At 41.2% G+C, this 26,945-nt stretch overlaps 1 protein-coding gene across 4 annotated transcripts in view; it reads right to left on the bottom strand.

Moving 5' to 3' along the window:
• zfhx3b (zinc finger homeobox 3b) overlaps positions 1-26,945 on the bottom strand; it is a 164,455-nt gene that overhangs the window by 69,420 nt on the left and 68,090 nt on the right. For all 4 annotated transcript variants that reach the window (XM_067400051.1, XM_067400054.1, XM_067400053.1 and 1 more), the window contains exon 3: positions 23,701-24,197. In XM_067400051.1, coding sequence (XP_067256152.1) covers positions 23,701-24,197 — 497 coding nt within the window. The remainder of the gene's footprint in view (positions 1-23,700; positions 24,198-26,945) is intronic.

Below are 26,945 nucleotides of genomic sequence, written 5' to 3'. Positions count from 1 at the left end.
ACTGCATCTCTGCCTGTTTTGCTCCCATAACGCACAGCTATCACTTTCAACACCTACCTGCTCCTGTGCATGGATCTACAGAAGCATCCACTTATGTGGGCTGAAAAAACACACACCTTTCACACCCATCACCACTTTAACTGCCAGAGAGCCGAATACAGGGCAGGCACTCAGCATACTCTATGAAAACCTCCACAAATGCCAGGCCCACAGCGGAATCGTGGTAAAGCAACTCTTAAGTTCCACAACATACTCTACACAAGTACATGGACACAAATGCTTCTAGCTATTCATAACACTAAGCAGGTTCGTGTGGGATTCTCAATGTTGCTGCAAGAGTTGCTATACAGAGTATTAGCACAAAAGTCGTTTTGTTTAATTTTATTCTACAAAATAAATATATATGGTTGAGAAAGTGCAAAATTAAAATACATATTCAAATAGTTATAAATGAAACATAAATTAAACATAAATTTTTGACATTATTGACAATGATTGAATTGTTTGCTTATGCTGTTATATTCTTATAATCATTCTTTCTCCATACTAACATTTTTTAAAAATGCAATTGTTTAATAATCATCATGATGCACATTTCTTTTAAAATCTTGTCTCAGTGCTTCCTGATGAAAAACATGGACATTTTCATCAGTAATTTTGTTGACCAGTTGTTGACACCATCTACAGCCAGTTTTCTTTTTTAAGTTGAATCGCTAGCATGTTATTTAGAGTAAGTTAAAACTGTCACCATGCTTACTTGAATAGTAACAAATCTGGTTTAATATTATATACTTTTGAAGGTAACTCTATTGTTCTAACTGTGGTTTGTTACACGTTATTCATGAGCAACGGGTCCGGATGCTTGATATGCTTTGGCCAAGCATATTCACGTATACAATTGTGTACTAGAGTATTTTTTTCTGGCCTAAAGCCTTACAAAAAATGTGCATGAGGTGAGTGTACAACACATCACCCACCTCCCCCACCCACCACACACACACACACACAGACCCCCTTTTGCTCCAACCCTGATTTCTACTATTAAATTTGGCAGTGCTCTTAATACAAAATTAATGCATTAAAACAGATGACTATCCAGTGGCTAAATAGCTATCAATTTCTCCCAGAGCTGACGAATTCCCACTGTGAGTGAGCCAGAGAGTGTCTGAATGTGTATTGCTTTGTAATTATCCCAATGATTCTCGGCACTTAGTGGCGAGGCCTGGTGATTTCCACTCAAACTCGCTCACACACATACGTCTGCTTTTCTATCATGGTAGGGATGTTCCATTGACTTCTATTGTTTTAATACTGAGCTAATGATATTTTCTAACCTTATCCAAACCCCTCAGCACAAACCATTCTGCATTTTCATTAAGAGATGTTTATTAAGACATTTTTCTCATAGGGAAATGTGTGAGTTGGTCCCCACAGTGCAGGTTATTTTTGGTTTTACAATACTTGTAGGGACATTTGGTACTGATACTGATACCAGAGACAGGAAACTAACAGAAACTGGACTAAAGCGCAATCTAAGCCAAAATAATTAAACACTGGCCACAACACTTCATGCTAGGTTACATATCCATTGATATCATGCTGTTCTGGGGTCACACCAGTGCCTTAAGGGCAGCACACTAAACTGGATTCAGTCACATGTCATCTTGATGGATACAGTCAAGTGCACTGACACCTTTGTAACCAGCCTAATGATGTCATTGGTTAAATAATAGCCAATGAGATCACTGCTCTGCATCCTGAGACGAGACAAAGGGATTTGCCTAATGGGCAGAAAAACCCAAGCAGAGATGAGACGGGAAGCTGCACCCTTTCTCATATCTCACTCTGTGTGTGTGTGTGTGTGTGTGTGTGTGTGTGTGTGTGTGTGTGTGTGTGTGTAGGTTTACTGAACTGTACTTTAGTGGCAAAACTGACCCGAAAAGTTCTAGAATTGGCAAAACCTTACTTATGAAAAAAATCTAAATACAAACTAGGCTGCTTTTTGCAAATCTACAATTAACTGCAGATTTCAGCTGAAATTGACCACTAGTGACCACAAAACATCAACATCCTTTATTCTCTTTCAATTCTTATAAATTTGTGATTAGAGGGGCAGATTATTGATTATTAAAAACATGTTTTTTAAAGACTTGTAAAAGCAAGCTAAAATGGCAAGGTTATAAAGATTTATTTATAAAGGCATGGTCATAATGCCTTATTTTTCAAAGTCTTGCAGAAGCGAGATAAAATGTCATGGTTGCTTCAGAAAATGCATTTTTAACTCTCGTTTGCTTTTGTTAAAGGGTTAGTTCACCAGACAATGAAAATTCTGTCATTAATTACTCACCCTCATGTCATTACAAACTTGTAAGACTTTCGTTCATCTTCAGAACACAAATAAAGATCTTTTTAATGAAATCAGAGAGCTTTCTGTCTATCCATTGACAACCTATGCAACTACCATTTTCAAGCCCTAGAAAGGTAGTAAAAAGACATCATAAAAGTAATCAATTTAACTCCAGTGGTTTTATAAAGCAATGGGTGTGCATTGTTTGCACAAAAAAAACAAAAAAAAAAAAACAAACAAACATAATTTACCACTTTATTTGCAAATTATTAATCTCCATCGCACGTTCATGTGACAACTTCCACTCTCATGTCAACACAACACACATGCGGTGTGGTGCTCTCGTGAACATGTGCATGTACTCTTGCTTCAACACAACACGCATGCGTTGTGATGCTCTAGTGAATTAAAATTAGCTTTATAAAGAAACTATAGAAGTCTAAGTTCATATTCATTAATAGTTACTATGCTGTGAATGAATTTGTCCTACCTCCTTCACTTCTCCATTTTTCTATCTCGTTTCTCGCTTACCAGCAGTAGTTTAAGGAGTAGCAGAACCGCGACCACAGAAGCTGCACTGGATGCCAAGTTCAGCGGCTGGTTCAAATTAGCCACTGCGAGCGGCGACATGCCCAGACGCTGCGCTGTGGCTGGAGAGACAGCACGTACCCACCCCTTAACTGCATACCTGCCACTTCCTGCACCTCTCTCATTCTCTGAGATCCTGTGTTTTCAGGATCACTTTGCTCTGTTCTCCTGGAATAGCCATTCTATCACTTCCCAGAGGAATATTTTATTGCTCAGATGTTGCTCTCTCACATCTCAGAAGTTAATGGAGTTCTCTGTTATGTTTTACTCAAGAATCAGCTGTGATTGTGATGTTTCTGATACAAGTGGGAAATAAAAACAGACATAAACGAAACACCAGTTGACATAATGTGGGAGTATAGATTTATAATGAAATAAATTAATGTAGATAGCGAACTTTGAAGGAATTTGATGAGAATTTGAGATCTTTGAAGATTTTAATTGAGATCGCATTGAAATCTCTAGCTCTTAAATGAAAGACTTTGCTATCTTGTCCAATCTGAGCACATTATTGTGATATTGTTCTCACACTTACTGAGGAGAAAAGTCAATCTCTATTTAATCTCTGTCTAGGAGAAACAATTGAGACATTAAAGTGATCTTGTTTGTAATTTATCTTCACTAAACTTTATCAAGTTATAATAAGTCATGTTCCAGATGTGATACAGTGATTTAAACAATGGATGTGTTGAATCTGTGATTAAGTTCTCTGTGATAGATTAGACTGGTTTGGATGGATTACTGTACATGTGCGTTCAGGAAAAATAAGGATGAAAAACAGAGAGATAGGGGCCTTAAAAACAATCCTCTCCAGAAGCTTATACCACCCCAGTGCACTTTAACAGTAAATAAAGCAATAATTATTGAATTCCTTTGGAATAAATAAGCAGCTAGAAAGTAAACAATAGGAACATAATTGTAGAAAGAAGGCAATCAATGCCTGCAGTCATTTGGCTTGTGTTGATTATGCGTACGCTCGTTTGTGTATGTTTCTTTGTGTCTTTGAGTAAAAAGCAATAGCGGTTAGAGGGAGGGTGTAGTGACAAGCAGTTAAATAATACCCTCTTGCATACACTGGTGCAAAACAAGCATGGGGTAATCCTTCCTCCAGTAATGCCCCTGCATTTCCAAACAATGGTTCTCAATCAGCTGATCAATGTGTCCACATAATTCATTGTGCGAATCGGTCTAGGTGAGGAAGGAAGAGAGCAAGGGAACTCTATAGAAGGGATTGAGAATGGGAACTCAGGGCAGTGGAGATATCAATACCCAGATCAGAGATAATACAGCAGTGGCAATGGCCAAGGCCTTTTTGAATAACGACAAGAATATACACATAATGTAGTATGTGAAGTCAAAATAAGCACATTTTACTTGGACAATGCGCTGAGCCACTTTTTACATTAAGTGACTTGGAGATCATGCAGGAAATTAGGTTTAATCCAGGGTTGGGTAAAAGAAAAAGAGTTGCAAAACTACATTAATCGCTAGACGTCGCCTTCCACCATGAAGAGCTAATTAACAGCTTAGCCTCCCATTGTTTTTATGAACGCAAGCCCTGTAGCGCCAAGCCGCATCCAGCCCCGTAGTACAATAACTCTGCCTGCAGGAGGCGACAGCTGTGTGGAGCTCTAGGGGCGACACACACAGCTGTTCCAACTGTCCCTAGACATCTGCGGCCGCCTGGTGCCATCTGGAAATTTAGGAGGGCAGCTTAGGACCTGTACAGATCCTCCTACCCCCTGCAACCTCCAGCACGCTTCCCATAACTAACCCTCCATTTTGGTAAGAGACGATGTTGCTAATTATTAGGACAGGACAGTGAAAGAATTCTGTATATGTCTCAGGGCATGCAGACAGGAGACAGACACGATCAATCGAGAGACATTCAGAGGTACTTAGACCGTTCAATGATGTCTTATTTGTTATATTAGCTGAAAACACATGACTTGTTCTGGTGATCTAGCAAGAACAGAATGATTTGTGAGAAAAACATAGGCTGAATTCAGGTTGATTGGGACACTTTTTCCCCAGTCATCTTAATGGCAAAAAGTGTCCCAATCACCCTGAATTCACCCTACTTGCAAAAGAAAGCACTGCATCTATTTCACAAAGTCAAATACATAAAAGAAGATACCAAATAAGTCATGTTGTATTTATGAGAATAGCAAGTGTAACATAACATTGTAGTTACAATAACTGTCTGAATTTAACTGAAACTGGGGACTGACTCACTGCATTTTTGTTTATCTATAGAGGTTGATGTAACACAAGGTTGGGCAAATACATTGCTAACAGCAAACATCAAACTCTTCATCCACATTCTTCTGGGAAACATACCAAATGCTTCACCGGAGTCAGTGCAAAACTAAAGTATTGAAGGATCTTGAATGATGATCATCAACAACTAAGTTAATAAAAGGCAAACACTTACCAGTAACCCACAAATTAGTGAATACTCAAATTCAACCCAAGTGAACAAGCCCTTATCCTAAAAAGTCATAGACGTGATAAAAAGGACACCCCACAGTATTAACTCCTCAGGTTTGTATTATCTAGCTTTCACCTCCAGCGTTCCTTGTTAGTCTACGTGAATATTTCATTACCACATAATTGGTTGATGCTCCAGGCTAGGTTATGAGGCAGTAAGAATGCTCCCCTCTTCCTTGTTCTTCTTTTCTAAAATTCACAAAGGGCAGTCTGGAGTCGGCTGCGCAGACTGTTTGAACTGGTCTCCAATGAGGAAATGTTTGAGTTGCCAGGCTCTGCCCCTCTCATCTGCCCGGCTTCACCTTCACCCACAGGACAAGTGTAATGAGAGGGCCTGATCGTGGCCCTGTGCCAGAGTAAATATTTAAGCTCAGCTTAAAGAGTCTGGCTTTTATTAGCTGTGTTGGGCCTACAATGGCGCAACAGGCCCTAAGAGTTCTCACCTTCTTAACATGCAAATGAATAAGCGGGGGCGGGCCGGGGGTGGTTACTTTGGGAACCTTATTTGCATAGCACATAAGCATTCTGAGTGTCTGAGGGCAATGTAGTGGTAACACAAACTTTGAGCACCTATCCATTTCTAGTGGCTCTCTCTCTGTTTCTAAAGATACACTTTGTTTGCCTTCACTCAATTGCTTTGACTTCCACTAAATGCATAAAGAGCTTTAAAGTCCCAATAGCCTACTGAGCTGTTGTCACTTGATTTGAGCGAATTAACTTGTTAATTGGTGTCATTAACCTAAACATACAGTGCCTATATTGTGGGAAACAAAACATATGGTGTGGTTGTGCAATCTGTCCTTCATAAAAGTACTGTTCTCGCTTAGACTCCACTGAATATATACTATATTAATAATATATGATATTATTATTATTTAGGCTTAAGTTTTAGTTTTTAGATTAGAGAAAAAAAAAATGACTCCCCCGAAGCTGAGTATGTTTTGACTGTGTATGCAAGACATGAATTTGAAATAAGCCCTGGCCTCTAGCCTATGCCCAGAGGAGGCTGAGCACTTGTGCTGAAAAGTGGAGCTCTTTGAGAGAGGCTCACCTGTCCATTCCATAATCTCCCTCTTCTCTCTTTAAGCAGAATACACATGGGTGCTGAAAACATACAGCTCTTTATGGGATCCGTCATCAGTGCCGACTCATTAGCTTGCAAAGGAAAGAAGAAATACACCTTCACTTTCCATAAAAAAAGAAACAAAGTGCTCATTGATCAGAGTAATCAATAGTGGATCGATAACCTAAGCCCTCATCATTCCAAGTCCAGCATAATTACAGCTGAGATATGGTCATTATCACTAAAATCAAAAAAGGTGCAGGTCTAACTAGAGGCAACTCCATTGCTTCAGTGTCGCTGGGCTGTACAAATACTGTACAGGGCCCTCTGAAGGACCTCTGCATGCGATTCCCAAAATAACTTGCTCACGCCATCAGTCCTCGTGTCATTGTAGAGGTTGCGGCCATGGCTGCCCATTCGAAGGCATTTAATTCCGTGCACTGCTACTGCGTCAGCATAGCAAAGCTTTGTATTGCTCTTAACGTAAATTGAACGTTAGTTATAGGATAGCATTAAGCAACCAACGGGACGCCTTGTGATTTTAATGCCTTAAATGTTGTGGAAGAGTGCCCTCCTTATGAGATTTGCAGCCAGTTTAGGTACTAGCAAAAATAAGTAGCTCTTACTCACTTAAGTGTCAAAGGAAGAACAGAGGTCCTTGAAAGTGATGAGATCTAGCAGAATGGCATTAGTTGGCACCAAACCCAACCCTGTTTTGATTTTAAACTCGCTGTCCATGCAAATAGTGCCGCAGATGCAGGGTGACAGTGGCGCAGCGTGCAAAGTGCTAACAGGTAGAGACTGCTAGAAAATGCATAACTGGGCCTGAGCATGCTGCTAACAGAGAGGCCCGCACTCCTCCTCCGGCTCGAGTTTCCGTGTCACTTCACTTTGAACTGCATACACGATGAGCGGCTGGAGGCATAAGTGCACTTGGCAATGGCGCTACGAGAGAAGTGTATACAGTTTCTAAACCAGCTCTGTGTCTCACTCTCGCCTTCTCCCTTCTCTGCATTCTCCACCAAAGTGCCGGGAGCGCCATGCTTGTAAAAGTAACCACAGCTCTTTAAGAGGCTCATGTATTTACAAACGGAGGTATGTCGAAATCAAAGGAATTACCACATGACATAACACATCAAGCAGCCAGCGGATAGAGAATTTATAGGGCGGATTCGAACATGGGTGGTGCGCCCAGGAACTATGCCATTGTTTGATCATGCACAGCCACAAGCAAGTACAACTCACTCACCTATGACAGGTCCCGAGATCACTGGTTCACTGGCGCCATCCCCCACCTTTCTCTACCTTTCTCTCAGTCAGGTGGTTACAGGTGTAGAGTGCTATTGTTTTCTACTTCCTGTTGATCCTCCACTTGCTGATTTCTCCTCACATGTTGCTTTTGGAAGTAAGGCTCTCTCTGGTTATGTAAGCCTAGTACATGAGCTGTTCTCACTCCTCATCCTGCACCTCTTGTGAAGTACAGCAGTTAAATCTGTTGTGCTCTGTCCTAGTTGGATCTAAAGAATCGTTCTCTCTCTCTTTTTCTCCCTCCCCTTCTTTTCCTCTGTTGCTCTTCTGCCTAATCTCACCTCAGTTTTTATTTCGCCTGCCTTCATCTGCAGAGGACTAAAAATACATGATAAATGGTACATGATATTTTAAAGTCTTATCTCTTATCTGTTCTTACAAGGAAATAATAGGGTAGTTAATCCTGAAGATCTCCCTCAAATTGATTAATCAGCACATACGGACAATCAAATAAATGATTAATATTCCCCAGACCTGCGGTCGGACAGTTACCCCCCAAAGCATCAGTAATAATTCAGTAACCCTTCCCAGACCAAAGCCGCATCTGCCGGTTCAGCAGCAGCTCTCAGTTGCGGTGGGAGATCTTTGAAGTTGGTGCATAACAAACTCTCAGCGCTCTACGCATGGCTATACCTGTAGATCAGAGTACAACTGCTGGCCAGGCCAGAAAGACATTGCAGTTTTCTACTAATGGAGCTGAATGCAGACAAAAATGCAGCTGCATATCCTCTAATGTCTTCACCACGATGCCCGACAGATGTTTGGCAATTTCTATTAGGCTTTTTGAAACAGCAGGTTTTTAGAAACCAGTTTGTGAAGATCAGGGCTAATCTGTCAAAATTATGTTGTGGTAAAAGCAAACATGACAGATAAGTGAGCAATATTGTTACAGTACCTCGGCCCTGGAGAGAAGTAACATTAAAATGAGTTAAGATAACTTGAATGTTACATAAGGGGGTCTTGTAGATGTATGTCCTGCTTGCTATCTGTGTGTCACCCTGGTCTTATATTCAGATGTCTTCAGACAGGCTGTTTAGCACTGGCTCTCCCTGCACTCGCACCCGGGCCACACCCTGTCCTGGTGATGGATTCCCTGTTTATTCAGCAATTTCTAGAACAAAAGGAGATCATCTCCATGGAGAATGGTTCTCTTTCTCTACCATTACTGAGTTCGCTAACCTTCCCACAGGGGTCAACAAACAGCCCTCCTCCCCAAGCCGACCGCATCTGCCAGCTTGCGAACTTATTAATGTGTGAGTGACCCAGGCCTGGACACCCCTCATCCACAACGACTGTGGTGTGTGCGCATTCGTGTGTCTGTGAAAACAAATGTTTATGTGTCACAGCTTTACCATGTGGACCGGCATCACCAGTCCCACGCTAGTACTGACCCTTAACTGCCTACCCCCACCTTGGCCTTTGTGTAGGTCGCCTGGCTGGCTGGATAGCTAGAGAAGCCCATGCAGCTGTCTGCTGTCCTCTTCCCGGACACGCTGTCTCTGGTGTCCATGCTCCTGCTTCCGAACGTGGCTATACATAACATCACAGCACATAGTTCGAAACCTGACCACCACCTGCATTCTGCCACTCAACCTGGGTTGCTCGACAAGGCTATGCAGTTTCATTAGCACAAAGACGCGGTATTAAACTAATCCATGTGTCTCTTGCACTGTGGCCGGAGCCCCATACGGTCTCAGCAGGGGCACCATTAGCCTTTCAGCGAGAGCGGGCTGATCTGAAACCCTGCCAATACGTCTGTTGATGTATGGCCTTGAGCTCTAATAGGTATAAGCGTGGCGTGCGGGGCGGTGTTGTGAGAAGCCAGGCTTTTCTATAACCGATACAGTTAACTTTGATCTTGTCTTAGCATGGCCTGTTTATAAATCAGCAATGCAAATATTTATGAGCTGGATGGGAGAAAATGGCTGGTCTGGTTTATATCCCTGGACTTCTATTCTTCCTAGCCACCCCATCCCACTCCCTCAACTCCTCCTCCTCCTCCCCCCGGCTCATGTGTCGACGAGGACGCCACAGCAGTGGGGTGAGAGAGCACAGGCCCCAGGCCACATCTATCATGTCTACGCTGTCCAGCTTTATTGGCTGGTCATGGAGCGCAGGTCAAAGGCACTCCAGGGGAGGGCAAGGGAAATCTAGATATCCAGGAGATAGAGGAAGATATCTGAAAAGCTCACACAAAAAGTTGACAGAGGGGGTCTGTTTTTTTTTTTTATTTTGCAAGCCTCTCCAGCTCAGTGTGGGTTTGGTCTAGGCAAGGTGAGGTCTGAGTCTCCTCCAGAAAAGCTCAATAAAGAACATGAGGATGTGCTCAATAACTATTGCCTTTTTGCTTGCTCCCTGCACACCTATCTGTTTCCGCCTGCAGTGCACACAATGGGACGGCCCGCACTGGCAGATGCACAGGCTTTAATTGCTCCCCCCAGTCCTGACCTCTGCTCCTGATCACCCTCTGATATACAGCATCTCTATTAAGCTGGGAAGTAGGTAAATATTCTCCTAAAGACCTTCCATCCTAACGGCACTACTGAAAATGGAGGAAAAAAAAAAAAAAATCAATCGCCTTTTTTCTTTTGTCCCTCGCCAACTCTATTAGTTTTCCCATTTTATCTGATGTCGGGATCCAAAAACGCAGAGACCAGTGCTGATGAGGGGGCATCCGTGTTTTGCAGTTTGATGCAAAGCTGTATACATCACGTTCCTGGTTTCTAGAGAAATGTGTGGCTTTATTGTGCTGTATTTCAAAATGTTTTGAAGACCAGTGGCGTAGCGTCTGGGCATGCAAGGTATGCAGGTGCATATGGGCCGGGGCGGATTGGGGGCCTGCTATTACAGGCTTAACCCCAAAGTATACTCTGAGCGTCCGCGCACCGCCCGCATCGCAAAATTTTCGTTATTAGGAGGGTTTGTGGGCATTCGCACTCCCCGTCCATGTGCATCCCAATTTTCGTGATGGCACGGACAGAGTGTGTATTGTACAACAGCCCATGCGAGAGTGAATTGAGTGCTTGAAAACAAAAGTCCACTAGTGTGCAGTGCACACGCCGAACACGTATTTCTGCAGCCAAATACTTTCAAAGGCTCGCATGCGCGTCTTTACGTGAGACAGAACCGTGTACATATGTTCAGAAAAATGAAGTATAATAGAAATAATGTTGTCAATAACTTGCTATAGCCTATCTATGTTAAATGTGCTGAAAATCATTAAGAATCTGAATAAATGGACCATAAAATGGTCCATGCCATGTCTTACCGATGATCTATTGTATTTGACCAGTATTCGCTTTTGTCATTTTTAAAATGGGTGTCTGAAAGTTATGCATGCAGTAATGTCAGTAGTACAGAATTTTAAATGAGTCATATTAGTTTTCTGAAAAAATATGACTAATATATGTATTTTAAGATACTGTACAAGATGTGATTAAATGTAACTCGTACTCACTGGGGTGGATACTCTTTATTCAACTAAATAAAATGCACATAAAACGTGATGGAAAAATATTTAGAGAAGAAACTTATAGTAAATTTATTAGGAATAAAACGTGCATTAAAAAAAGTCTTTCTGAAATTCCAGAGTCGAATCGATCAAATTCAAAAGCAGACTGTGTTGAAAAACTGTTTTTTGACATTTTTGAAATAGATCCGCAACGCGAAGTCAAAATTATGGAGGAGCGCATATAGTGCTGTTGTTGACATTACTAGAAATGTTTTTTTTTTTTTTTTTTACCATTTTTGTCTGCATGCTAGTGATAATATCTTATTCATATTAAAGTCCTGGGACAACCGCATGCAATCGAGGGGGGCCCGTAAAAACATTTTTGTATATGGGCCCGGGCCTGACTTGCTACGCCACTGTTGAAGACACAAGTTTGGATGGAGAAGCCAAATTTGGGAGGATAAAAAACATGCTTTTAAAGAATAGATGAAGATGGCTAGCATTTTTCAGAAATAGACAACAGTGAATTACAAATGATTGGGCTCTGTTATTAAAAAAATTTGGATCATTTTGGAGTTATGTCTTGTTAAGCTTGATGACAACATGCAATGTGGACAAAAATATGCAATGCTGTGTTTGTGCTGGAGTGTTTGAGAGTGCAAGTGAGTAAAAGGGGGGGCAGTGGTGATGGTAGTGGTGGACTGGCTTGTCGATCGATGCTGTGATTGGCAGTTAATGGCTTTTCCTGTTCTGCCTTCGTAACCTCGCTCTGATGGCTGTTGCTTCTGATCAGAGATGGCAGATTGCGTTTGATTTTTGTATATAAAGCCCAGACTTTTTGGAGATGGCTTCATCATGTTAAATCATTCAAAAGTTAAGTTGAATACTGGGAATTCCTCTCTGCCCAGGCATAGAGGTGAAGCTTTAGTGTCTGAACAATCCACTAGACTTCTCTGTAAATAGGAGAGTACTGATTTCAAATTTCCAATTTTAAACAACCTGCTTCAAGTTTTATCCCATAAGTTAAAACAATACTAAGTACAGGACACCATCTACTCACACCAAGTACTCACTGTCACACAGATAAACAGATAAAATGGATGAAAACTGAATGATAAGACATATTTTGTGCTTTCATGATTTTAAAAAAATGAACTAAATATGAGGGCCAGCAATTAATGTCTAGTGAGATTTGAAATAATTTGGCTAACACTCCCATATACCATGCTTTATTCACCTGATTTCCCATAAACTGCAGTGAATTTTACAGCCCATAATTTGAAAGTTTTGCAGGATTCCTCAAGCCATAAAAAGAAATGAAGGAACTAATCAGAAAGATGGTGGATTGGAAAAGAAGTTTGAGTTTCCTATTCATAGCAAAGTAACAAAAATCAATTTTTATAAGCGTTGAGGGTCAACCAAGAGCTGAGAATCTCATAACTCTGAATATGATGCTCTAATAGAAGGTGATTTTAAAAATTTAGAAATCTGCTCATACTAAACAGAAAAAAAAATGTAATTCTGTAAGCATGCGTATGTATGTGCATGTGTGTATATGGGGACCCACTGGGACCAGCCAGTGCTGAATTAATACACACATGCTGCTCCCTTTGCAACATCAACAAATATTTAATAAAGCCTGCTTCATATAACTCATTAATATGGCACTCTTCTCTCAGTGCTTAATTTAATATAACAATAATTTGAATAATCATTTGCATACCAAGATCTTGTAATCTTCTCTAGTGGCAAAAATATAACATCTCCCTGAGACTTCGTTTATTCAGTAGCAAAGACAGGCTTTCTGGTTCAAATTAGCAGAACAAGACCATTCCAACCTAACGAGTATAAATTAAGAAAATTCCTTTGCAGTGACAGACATAACCCGTTCAAACGAACGATCAAGTCTGCGGCAGCCTAATTTTAGGCCTGGTGTTGATTGAATGTGGTGATGCTGTGTGGATGAAGAGAGAGATAGAGAGCGAGAGAGTTTGGTTGATACTGTGGGGAGTGGGTGGAGGAATGTGGTGGCTGTGTTGAAGAGTTCCTCCGCTGTCTCTGTGTTCCATCTCTGCACCCACAGCGCCAAAATCTTCACTTCATAAATCAGAACTGCTGTTTGAAAAATGCTTCATGATACACAAATGTGTGAAACCACTTAACAACAGAACAAAAGTGTTTCCCCTACTTTCAGCAGCTGCAGCTAGTAAAATAAGGTACCTCTGAGAGGATGACCTCAGAATTCACCTCATCAATGGGAGGGGCTTCATAAAGAGAAAACCTCAAAGAGAATGTTGGGAAACATATCTGTGACTGTGCATTTTAAACTCTAGGTGTCCGGTATGGGCGACTAGAGTTTGAAAGCAGAGAATGCAATGGTTGTAAATTTGCAATGAAAGTTCGACCTTGAAAAATTTAGTGCTAGTCCTTGACCACTCTGTTTGTGGCCCTCTCATTCTCTCATTCTTTTCATTAGAAAGAAAGAAAGAAAGAAAGAAAGAAAGAAAGAAAGAAAGAAAGAAAGAAAGAAAGAAAGAAAGAAAGAAAGAAAGAAAGAAAGAAAGAAAGAAAGAAAAAGAAAGAAAGAAGTATTTGGGGACAACTTACTGAACTCTAATTGAGTCACTTGTTGATGACTTCACATCTCTGCCTTTTAAAGCAACAAACCATCCTCTCCACATATTACCATAGCCTTTATCCCTCATTTCCCACTTTTTAAATTTCACTTCTCTTGGTTTTCCCCCTTTTTACATGCATAAAAGCACATGATGAGAAAACAAGGTGTGAAATGATTTTTTCCAGAGGGGTCTCAATAAAAACCATATGACACCTCAGGCTGAACTGCTTAATTACAAAGGGATGAAAATCTGTAGTCTGCATCTGGTGAGAACATTGCCCCCATAACACTGATAGATTTACAGCTCCCAGGCCTAACCTTGGACTCCAGTGCATGGCAATTAGGCCAAGCATAAGACACCTCAATGAATGTCCATCTCAGTGGGGAGAAGTCAGGCCTGACTTTTTTACCCTGGGCTGCGGTTTTAGACCTACACAAAGCCTGAACTCAAGAAAGCTCAGAGAGTTGGCCCTGTTGTGGATTATTAACTAGCTCACCCAGCAAGATTCTCTTGGAAAACCAATTTCATAACCAATTGAACAGCATGGCTACCATTGGACCAGTATCTAACAAGCATAAACCAGCATGCTGACTGACCAACTTCAACTGTTACGCTTTGTGGGAAACAGCATGGCAACCAACTGGACCAGTAGCTAAATTTCATAAACCAGTCTGAACCAGCCTGGAAATTCTAAGCAGTGGTTCCAGTAGGATCTAAACCCTTGTCCCAGCATTCAACTGTTCCACATTGAAAGCTCCAGTCCAGCACCAGTTTGCTGTAGAGTGGACCTTGATCTTAGACATGTAAATATTCCAAGTTGTCTAGCATTAGAAGGATGTGGATTTCCTCATTCTTCAGAAGAACTTCATTGTGAATATTCAGAAGAGAGACATTGTCTGTGATGAGAGGTGAGTGAAAAACAGTGAGGTCCAAAGCCTCATTTCATGTGTGGATTTATTTGTCCCAAGACTCTCTTCAGCAGCCCAAAGCTAAACACAGTGTGTTTTCCAGCGCTCTGCCTTCCACTAAGCGCCGAGAGGAGCCTTGTGGCCTGGGTCACTCACAGGCCATTAATCTGGTTGCTAAGTCACTGATGTATTGATGCTGGTGAACCAGTAAGCCTGCCTGTTGCTCTCTTTACCACCCACTGTCTTTCTCCCCAACATTCTCTCTTTCTTCCTTAGGCTCACCCAAAGTCTGCCTCAAAAAAAAAAAAAAAAAAAAAAGTACTTGCCAACTTGCTACTGTCGTCACTTTCAGTGAGAAGGTTCAGTCGTACCCATCCAGGGACTATGCCATTCAAGGCTTTGTTTGAACTAATTTGACTCACATTTGACTAACAAACACATGTAAAATGAACAAAAAAACATGCATCAAGCTGATCAAATTAGGCTAATAAAGAGTACTTTTGAGGACTGAGTAAACGTGCATTCTTACTACGCCAGAGAGGGGTTGGGATTGGGTTGAGGGGCTTCTGATTGGGCTGAGATTGCAATATAAACTATAAAACTATAATATCTTTTACAAGACTGAGGCTGGCACTACTAAGATAAAACATTGATTAAGGCATGTTATAAATAGCCAAAGTTGCTAAAAAATTTGGACTGGGAACTGGGAACGTAAAAGTCAAGAGGTGCAAACTTGGGGGTGTAATCCATGAATGCTAAAACTACAGAGACCTATCAACATTGTGCCCTTGAGCAAGCCACTTAACTCCAGGGGGATTGTGCCTGTAGTAAGTGAACTTTTAAATTGCTTCAGAGCATCTACTAAATGTCAAATAACTACATAAAAAAGGAGTCAGGTCATTCCTGCACATGTTTAATGCTCGACAGCATAATTGCACTCAAGATAACTTCTCTCATCAATTTAAAACAGATTACTTAGTCAGCGTGATGGTGCGAGTGTCTACTTTTAAAGAACTTTCTTCGTTATATCTTTATAGTAACTTCCATTGTTTATCCTATTCCATTGTTTAAGGTGTTTTATAAGACAGATCTTCAGCATAATAAAAAGAGAATTACTGAAGGAAAGGTTGCAAACATCGAGAGAAAACAAGGAGGAAGAAAGAAGATTTGGCTGGAGAAATGTTTAGTTTTCCAGGCTGGTTGGATTAAAGCTATTTAACCTTAAGAAGAGAGCAGCAGAGAGGGACCACCCACCAGCTTGTGACCCATGCTGGTTTGTTTTGTGCATGATGGGTATTTGCCTTGTTTATTAAATTTAAGGAGACAAAGAGTTGAGAAAGATGTGCAAGAGGAAAGAGTGAGCCACATGCAGGCGGTAGAAGCGCAGACGAAGTTAGTCACAAATGCAAAGCAAAGGCGGGAATATGGTTTTATATCACAATAACAAAGACGTGAAAAGATGTTCTAAGTGTGTTTAGCTTCTAAGGTGTTCTAGGGGGATTCGTAATGTTATTTGTCACCAGGAAAAAAGTAATTCTGATTGTCTAGAAAAGTAATAGCATACCTCTCCTCAACAAGCCACACAATTTGTGGTATAAATTGTCTCTTGCTAAAACGTGGCAGGAGTAGTTACATGGCAAAGTTTCAAATTCTTCGGGTTTGTTTAAATTTCTGCCTATGTCTACACGTACCTTATAAACTACCACAAGCTTGCGCCTTCCTACTGTGGCGTAACATACTCTCTGATCCCTGTGTACACCCCAGTCCCTCATCAGTCTCCAATCCCCTGTTTGTGCTGATCAGGCAGCAGATAATAGGATCAACAGCTTCCTTCAGCAGTGGCAGAAGCATTGCTTAGTTGCTCTTGTCTGGCTGCCCAAAGAGAGAGGGTGGGGGGTGGGGGGGAATCAAAACAAACAGCTATTACAACACAATAATATCAGCTCCTCGGCTTCTCTACAAAGATATACGCACTCTCTCGCAATCCGTATGAACTCCCCTGTCCCTCTCTCCCAACGTTTGTAATATAGGACAACATATGAAAACTATGCATGGCCTACCATATGTATCTGTTTGGCTGCTGGTTCCTCCATTGAACGCATGCACCAGCACACACACACTTATAGGTGCAGATGCATGCGTACTCATCAGCTGCAGCTGTGCAACGGGTCAGCGCCTGGCCTTTCTGAGGTGGGGGCTGAAGGAGTTGTGAAATTCCTGCAGACTTCCAGACACTGCTTTAAGCCTGCCCACTACTCTACAAACTAATGTCACGCTCCTCCCACGCTAACGGAGAGCTCTCTCAGCAAAACTCGACTCCTCTTCTGGAGAAAAGCCCTCCGCCCTTTGTCTTAAAGGGAGCTGAGCCTCTGTTTGGCTTCTGTGAGGCAGAGTTCAGTACCCTATGGGCGACACTGTGCTGACATGGATCTACATTGAGATCTTATGATATACATAAATATGACCTATACAAATTCAAAAGAGTCTCCTAATTATAAACCTGGGCTCATATGCGTGATATGGACTGTATCTTTGACTGGAGGGAGGCCGAATGTCTCAGTAGAAGCTCTGAGGATATGGAATGGGCGCTTTATTAGCGTGGTACTACCGGTAAATCAAAGCTCAGCCCTTCCTGGAACAGCAGCAAACCTTTTTTCCCCACTGAGCACTATTACTGAACAATCACAGGCCAGCCATGATAATTAGCAGAGTATCTCCATCTAAACGAGCGCCTCTCTCTCTCTCTATCGCTCTCAGACCTGCTTCACCCCCCCCCCCCTCCCTTCCATCATCTTTCACTCCGTCTCATCTCTAACTGATGTCTGGAGGGACTTATGGAGTTTGGGTGTGGCGCTCTCTCTGGCATAGAGGTTAAGCTTCACTGTCCACAGATGAAAGATATAACCACGGGCCGTACCAATAGTGGTAAAATGCTCCCTTGCGACTTTAACTCGAAATTACTCTGCACTTTTATTTGATAATAAAAAACAAACACAATCTTGCTGGAGCCAGGGCATTCTCAGTCTATTTGTTTTTGATGACTGGAGTAAGTTACTCTGATAAGGATAAGTCATGATAAAAATCATAATTATTAATGGAGATGGTCGGCCTCATTGATCAGGATTCTGTTTTAAAGGGTAGAACGATATCTGAGAAGCACATTAATACCTTTCAGTATAGCCACTACGGTTAATCCCCTTCTTCGCATTACTGTCTGTTTTGTTTTACTGTGTTTTTTCTTTGTTTTCTCCAGAGTGTAGACATTTTCCTTCCTCACGCCCCAGCTGATCTGGTTGGATTGCACTGAAGGGAAAAATAAGTAGAGAGCGTCCAAAATCCAGACGTTTTGTGCTGGATACTGGGCCGTGCTTGGAGCGCAGTCAAAGCACTGTTAGCATAGCTGAGACACATCAACATGTGCTACAGGGTTCTGTTTGGAGGAGTTTTGGGCAGTAGTGAACAGATGACAGAATGTGTGAGCATGTGTGTGTGTATTAGTGCATGTACAGGGAGTGTGTAAATGTGTGCAGCACACAGTTTGTATAGTTTGTGTGTTTAATGGAGCGAGACCAGCACACTGGTGCTGGTGGTGGTGGTGCGGGGGTGAATGTTATGAGGCCTTTCTTGGGTAAAGATTCCCCATGTGATAGTGACGGCACTTTCTTCCTCTCTTTCCACGGCCAAGCGGCATCTGGAGTGGATTTTGTGCGAGCAGACACCGAAGAACATGATTACATTCAGTTAACTGTGCTCTAAACTGATTATGCATGTGCCAAGCTAATGGACTACATTTGCAAGAGGAAAAATAACATCCAATCAATCTCAATTACCCCAGATTGTACCGGCCCCTGAGACAAGGAAGGTAGCCAGCCTGAAGCTCCTCCTCTTTGCTTGAAAGGCCTGCCTGGAAGACCTGCCTCTCTCCATCCTGTCTGGAGCGGAGAACCAAGTCTCAGACTCAAGACTGACATGAGTGAAAGCCCAGCACCTGAGATATGCTTGCTCAGCATGAACAAGAACTCAAATATCAAGTGAATGTGTCCTCTACAGGGTGGTATTAGAGAAAATCGAAGGATGAGTATCCTTAAAGTCATCATGAAATGGCTTTCACAACTCATTTTACTTCTGAAACGATGTATTTCTAAGTGAAACAACACATCCAATGTGCACAAAATGTAGGGTAGAACTGTCAGAATTGTGAAGAGTTTCTTAATGACAGGTGGTTGGAGGAGTGGGACTGAAAAATAAGAGGGATCAGTAATGTGAGCCAAAAAGGAAAAGTAGCTTCAGAGGCAGAGTAAGTTATTACATTTTGATGAAAGATTATGAAGACATTTTTTTTAATTGGAATAATGTGCACAGATCAAATGTGCACAATGAAATCTGGAATGTGTACTGAGAAAGCAATTAGGGTCTCTCCATTCCAATTTCACTTTAATACACATAGATCAGCTACGTGAGGCAACTATCTCTGACTCTGCAAATTGCAAGTTCCAGCAACAATTTAGAACTTGAGAAGACTAAGCTTTGTGATGACCTGGGTATTGTTGTATGGCCCATCTGCAAATGCTTATGGGTGACCATCATGACATCATTCTCACCACTACAAAGCAGCCAGCGAGCGGGAACTTGGAGGGAGCAGTAGAAGGTAAAAGTTCATCTGAGATGAGTGCAAGACTGACTGATGGGTGTGTCTGAAACCAGAGAGGAACTCAGTCCAGTACCACAGACACCAAAGTCGGGAAGCATCACCCCTGCTGTGCAGTGGTCCATGCGGTTAAGACAATTCTCCCAAGCCTACCAAAGGCTTTCAGAACATTCCAATCCGTGGGGTGGTGGGGGAAGGTGTATTTTTAGAAAGCCCTAATATGTGCCGCATACCACAGACTCTCAAATTATCCCATCCAGCTTAGCCTTCAGTTTAAACCTTCCTTTTTAATTCCAGTAATTACAGGCTCCAATTTACGGAGCTGTGCACACAAAGGGCCTGTTTAATGCAAACCAGTTTGATTTGGGCAAAGTGTCCCAAGGATCTACCACATCTTAAGGCCTGTTTATGCTGACTTGATAATTTATTTTCTCCCAGCAGGAGGTCGAAATTTTGCATTTTGTATCATATTGCAGTTAGGGTTGGGGTTGGGGGGGTGGGGGGGATAAATAGAGTATTTTCCTTTTCTGTTTTACCACTTGTACAGTCAGCTTAGCTGAGCAAGCAAATTATACTGTTGATGTCAGGCAGTCAGTATGTCTATCAGGGCTATAAATTCACTGCAAAGTGAAGTCTGTGTCATTGTGGGGTTAGAAACCCATGCTACAGCAAGACCTCAGCAGCAGCATGTGCATATCGTCCTCTAATCACATTTGTATGTCATGAAATACAGCTATAACTCAAACTGTGAATGTCTTAGTTTGCGGGTAGGCCTGTCGCCACTGATGGAAGCTGCTTGCTTACAAGGCTGATGCTGTTGTCAGTCAACTCTGTTCTCTCTTTCTCTGTTCGGATCTGTGGGGCTTTTAGGGCTGAGGAACCATTTTAAGCAGCTTAAAGCTTACAAATTATCATGCTTGGATGTGTCGAACATTTCTAATCTGCCACAGAGTATTGAACATTTGCAGTTAGGTGGACTAGTCTCTTCTCCGCTAGCTCTGCTTCTTTAAAGGGAGCACTGGCAGCAGGAGGAATATTATGGCGCTTCTAAAGCATTTTGGTGCCAACAGTATACTTTATTATTGTACGTTAGGGCTGTCACAATATCAGATTTTTCACTACACGGTTATAGTGGCTAAAATAATTCAGGATAACAATAGACCTTTTTCACACTTCCGGGTTTTTGGCTTCCGGAATGAGCCACGCAGTGTAAAAGATTTTCCGGTTACAGTGATAGATAGCCTCGATCAGAACCAGTTCGGGAATCAAAGTCGTTTTACGAATTAAATGTCTTGAAAATGTTTGAACGGTCTTGGTGAATTATTGGTGAGACTAAAGAGCTCGCATTAAGAGCTAAATTTAATAAATAATTTGAAGTGATGGCGGTTAAACTGGTTATTCTTCGTGTATGTTTTGCCCGCCTGTGCATTATCGCGCTCCATGTGCTGTAGAGACAGTGTCTGTGTCTAAACGTGCATACTATGTGACATTATTAATATTCAGTACTATTTAGGGTGGATAGTATGCACATAATGAGATGTATAGAGTGTTTTTAGCGACGTGCTGGGGAAATGATCGACTGGTAGATCCCTTATCACACAAGCCTGATCCTCTGATTCGTGAAGCAGGACTGCTCGCACCATGATATTTTGGATATAAACACTTCAGTCTCTCACTCATTTTCCTGTCATCATCATCTTAAAGTGTGTATTATGCGCAGCATTGTTGTGCTATTGCAACATGCAAAGACTGATAGTTGTGTACAGTGTGGTTTTGGAAATTATGTCTTAGTTTAATCATTTTAATCGATCAGGATTAATTATAACATATGCTTGAATGTGGGATGTGATGCCATATGAGAAATGCTATATATTTTTTAAAACGTAGCTATTAAACTCACGACAATATTATGTATCTCACGACTTTATATCCCACATTAAAGTATATATTGGGAGTTAATTTTTTTAATTAATAAATTATATAAATGTTCGTAGTATGTAATACGATCTGGGAAATTGCTGAATGCGTAGCTGCATAGCCTTTGCTGTATGACAGCTGATGATATAAATCCATCTTCCGGTAAATTCGATCAACGGTCTGAGTGGCTGTATAAGCTACAAACAAGTAGAAAATAATTTATTTGTAGATTATACAAAAGCTATTTGGAAAACAGACAAAACAGAAAAGGTAAGAAGCGATATTTGAGAAAACAGCATATCAATGTAATAGCCGTAGACGCATAGCGGAACTAACTTTACCCTGCGTCACGTGATTTCCGATTCTTGTGAAAAAGGTCTATCTATCGTGATATCTATGAAATCTTGAAAAAAAAAAAAAAAAATTCTATCATTAAAAAAAAAAAAAAAAATGTATTAGATTTTTGTATTATATATAGTGATGAAGGCTATGTTGTCTGTCAGCCAGATACTGTCACTGGAAATTTACATGCCATATTATCATATGTGTACTATTCATTTGAAATATTACAATTATCGTCAATACCTGTATATTGCACCCCTAATTAACATGATAACGATATTTCATTTTTAAAATATCACGGTTATCGTCAATACCGGTATATTGCGACACCTCTATTGTACGTATGAGGTGAATTCTGGAATTTCCCAGAGAAACCGTTCCATACAGCACAATAAATTGCAGACAGTGGCTAGATAAGATATTTTTTCTGCTATTGCTAGCCATTGATTAAAAAACTCAGCCTGGTTCCCTGGGTCTCAAATCCTGCCTGGAGCTACATGAGGCCCCTGACTACAGCAATGCCTCCACAGGTCAGCCAAACACGTTAGGAGTCTTGTGTTACATATTTGAATCATTGTGGTATTTGTAAATATGCTCAATGCGAGTCCCAGCTTGAGTATGGCAGACAATCTCGGCTCAGGCTTGTCTGCTTTTATCTCCAGATGCAGAGGAAGCTGGTTTTTGGCCTTCCCCTAATTACCATTACAAACTATTTCGACAGGGGAACAGCTGACCAAGAGTCCCTCAGCCCAGGGCAAATCGTGACAATGCTAGAATATCTCTGGCTGTAAAGGGTTTACAAACAGGAAACTTCCAATGAAGTCAATGGTGAAATGGACCTAGTCTTGGTTATTTTATATCAAAATGCCATAACATAGCTCTGCCTCTGAAATCACTTCTTTTCAGCTGGGTGGTGTTGGCAGGGAAAACATTGTTATACAATATCCAAATAGCTACTGAGTCATTGTTTTAGGCTATGTTTGGTAAGGTTAATAGGCAATAATGTCCCACCCTGCAATTTTTTCCTTTTGAATATTCTGCTTCACTCAGAATTATGTTAAAATCGCATGCGACTACTGTTGCATGTTATCTTTAAAGACATTCCCTGAAGAGAATGCAATTACATTTCTTGTACATTTTTGTTCACTATCCAAAGGTAAAACACTTTAGAAAGGAGAGTAAATAAAGGTCAAGTAAGCTTGGGCAGTGATATGCTGCTAAAATGGGTGGAATTTGATTCAGTATCCAATTGAGCATGTGAGAGCAAGCGATAGAAAGAAAGGCAGAATTAAGGAGAGAAGTCCCTGTGTGCAGTCGTGCCAGTCTAGGTTAAACACAGCCTGAGCTGGACTCGCAGACACACAGGATAGGTGCCTAAATGGAATCAGGCCTGTTAGATTTATGGCCATTTGTTCAGAGAGTGTTCATCCATTGGCTATTATGGAATGATTAGTGTAGAAGGTGAAGCTCCAAGTCCGGCGAAAATCAATACGGCTGTCGAGAGCGATTCTGCCCTTCCCACTCCGAACGGTATTAGCACCAAACCTCTGTCTCTTCACACTTCTTCATCCTCTCTTCCAGCAATTTCATCAGCTGCCCTTCTCCCCACCCTGCTGACCTGCCATGTTCCTCCCTCCCTCTAAGTGCCCCTGTTCTCCCCTCTTCATTGCATGAGCATTAGGCCTTAATATACTGCACTGGGCCATCACTCATAGTCGACGGTAGAGACGGAAAGTGCTGGTCGATTCATTCGTACAGTAGACTAGAGGTGTTTAAAACCTGTGGATAGTGTAACACTGGTTTCTTACTAGAAAGATGCTACCCTATCTCTTCCATGTTGATCAGAGTTTCTGTCCTAACCACAACAAGCTATGAGGCATTTTGTTGCTGCGTTGCACTGGGTAGCTCTACCCACAGTGAAATCTTTTTGGTTAAAAATTCCTTGAGGGTTACAAATTACTTAAGGCTGGAAGCATGTTGCATAGTGCTTGGTTAGTGTAGGACTAGCAGAGTCACTCACCTTGTACAGTTTGAGACTGGCCTCATGGCGAGAGTTGACCGTGTGCATCCTCAGTTTTTCCAGGCTGTTGGTGTAGTAGTCGCAGGCATTACATTTGAGGTGCACAGGGTTGCCAATGGCCACGCACTTGAGGCGCCACTCATTGCCCTTGCCACCCTCCTTGATGTGTGCCACCAGCTGGTACTTCTGTACATGCTTGTCAGTCTTGCAGTGCAGCTGAAAGTTGGCCTTGAGCTGCGTGGTGTAGTGGCACAGCTTGCACTGGTGTGAGTCGCCCACCACCGCTCTCCACTCCTCCTCTGGGAGTGAGCGCTCGGCGCTCATGTGCAGGCCCAGTATGTCCAGGTTGTCGGTAGTGAAACGGTTGCACACAGCACATTGGAAGAGTTTGAGGGAGGGGTCGCTGGTCTGGGATAGGCTTTCACCCAAAGTCATCAGTTCCTCTGAGACCAGCTGTCCACCACCCAGGCGTACATCCATGGCAATGTCCCCTCCAACTGAAAGTAGAAGATACAAAATGTGATCACTGATCTGTCAGACAGAACGTTTGCTTTCACAAATATACTGTCTCTTTGAAATACAGCATTTAACACCACACCAATTGACTTTTATCTATGACATTAAGGGACTTATGGACACATGGTCCAATACAATGTAACAGTGAGGGTTTGGCATTTTCTCTGTGTTGATCCCCTCAACCTCCCCCCTCATTTAAACTTCCTCAAGTTACAAGAATGTCCTGGGAAACAGAGAAAAGGTGCATAGTTCAGCCTTTTAACAAAGAGTCATGTTTGTCTGTCCTGTCAAAGTGGATTTTCTTTCTAGGATAATGTGCATGTGTGTATTTATCTACAATATTTTATTAAATCAAGATTATCCTTTCCTTTGAGCTCAAAGAAAAAGTGAGAAAAGAGAGAGTGGAGGTGTGGATTTACACAGTCCTGCACTTTCATAGCCCTGCCATTAAATCAACTCCAGAGGCTGTGAGAAGAGGCATAAAAATAAAGTTATTTAATCATTACTGGAGATCTAAAGAGTTCCCAGCACACATTACTGTAAATCAACTACAGGCCTTTTTTCACAAAATAATAATATAAAAATTAGATATTCCTTGTTGAACTCTGGTTCTTCCACCTCTGATTGGGAATCAATGCAAACACCCTCCTGCTCGAAGCGTTTGTAATTTTATTTATTCATGTATTTTTAAGGAATGAAAAGAAGGTGTATGAGCCAAAGAAATTAAATATTCAAAAACAGAGGCACAAGGCATCTAAGAACAGCTTGGGGAAGACGCTAGAGGCTGAGATTTGGAGACAAGAGATGCATAGAAGCAGTTTCCTCAGTTCGCTGATCTTCAATCTGTCACTGCCCAGATTGAGCGCACCCGCTGAACCAGTATGGCTTTACACTAAATTAATTCCAGCAGCTCCTTTTATTTATTGGGGCAGCATGCGGCCTGCTCATTTCACCATTACCTTCAGCTTTTAGTACAGGGACAGAGAGACCTCTGACAATGAAAGCCATTTTCATTTCTTTCCATAAACCTCTCATGTAAACACCTGTAAATCTGTAGGTTATGTTCAGCATTCATAATCTTTTAAGAATGCCTTGTAATAAACTTATAACATTTTGAATATTTTGCTTGTGTCAGTCAATATCATTGTTTAAGTAGAGAGGGAAAAATATTTAGGACAACACTGTTAACGTCAATCTAAAAGAATTTACAAGTTCTACTTTATAACAACCAAAAAAAAAGAAGAAAAAAAAAAGAAAAAAATGAATTTATAGTATGATGACTAGAGTCCAGAGATGTAATTTGTTACTTCTTATTTTAAATAAATGAAAGTGCACTGAACATTGCAGATTGTTTGTGAAATGAACCACTGTAAGTCTTATGTCTTGTCATTTCTTCCCTGTAATATGATTATTGAACATTCCCTCACTGAAAAAACAACTAAATGGCTAGAAGAAGGAGGGAAAAAACTATTAGTCATGGCAATCAATTCCTGTTTGTGTCTTTGAACTGGCAACAGTTTGAAACAAGTCTGTGCAAATTGTGGGCTTGTAGCTGGAATGCCAAATTCTCCACTATGCTGCTGAATTATTCTAACTTGGCCCTTTTACTTTTGTTTATTTATTTATTTTACTATGGATAATGTATATACCTGCAATTACAAAAGCAGGAAAAAAGGATGAGTTGTATAGCATTGACATGAAAACAGTGATGTTTAGTACGAGCCTAGAGGACAGGGCCATGAGGAACACTCCCTCGGCCCCAGCCTACTCCGTCACACTATCTTTCACGAGAAGCACAGGGGCAGCAAAAGGGGGAATTTCCCAGCCAAAGTGACCCAGATAGAATGACACATAGAGGATGCGAAAAATAAACCGAAGCTTGAGTGTTAAGAAGATGTGTGTGCCTGTCTTTCCCACTTGCTCACTCCCTCTTTTTCTCTGTGTGCCTGTGTCTGTTATGGAAGCTGAAATCTGCAGGGATAGAATACACTCACTTGAATACACTAAAAACACATCCTCATACATCATACAATGTACCAGCTTTGCTTATTTTTTTTAATGTGTCAGCCTTTACACAAGCACTATTTTTCTTGTTTTGGGCATTAGACAGAGCATGATGTCTTTGTCATGCCTTTATTTTATATTGTACTGAATATGCTGTGATTGTTTTTTTTTTTGTTTGTTTTTTTTTTATTATGCTTTACAACAGGTTAAATACCTCACCTCAGTGATGTCACTCATGTTAGTTCAAGACTGAAGAGTGAACCTTTCATAAAGCATGATGACTTCTTTCCTACCACATACAATTAGTCTTCTACACACTTGGCTGAGTGGCCCTTATCTCTCGGCATACTGACACTCGCTGTCCTTCAAATACAAATCAGCCTTATTTGTGCTTCTTCTTTATTTCTTTCTCTTAGCTTCCCTCACACACCTATTTAACAGTTGTTTAAGAGAGCGAGTGCATGTTAAACAAGGAAGGTGTGCCTGAAGGCTACAGGCACAGACAGAGAGCTGTCAGCTTGGAGAAATAAAGTGTTTGTAGCTCTGTTTTAGTATGGGTAAAGAGATAAAAATATATTAAAATTGAGTTTAACAACTCTACACGTAGGAATAAAATAGAAATATATCCGATAAAAAAAGACAAAATTATCACCCACATAAGATACATTTTTAATAGTTTCAGTTGTAACCCAAGTAATTAGGAAAGGCTCTTACTTGTCAGTAAA

This window comes from Chanodichthys erythropterus, chromosome 11 (genome assembly GCF_024489055.1).
Source record: "Chanodichthys erythropterus isolate Z2021 chromosome 11, ASM2448905v1, whole genome shotgun sequence".
Taxonomy (NCBI): domain Eukaryota; kingdom Metazoa; phylum Chordata; class Actinopteri; order Cypriniformes; family Xenocyprididae; genus Chanodichthys; species Chanodichthys erythropterus.
Note: the sequence above shows the minus strand (reverse complement) of the source record. Positions and strands in the feature narration are given on the sequence as shown.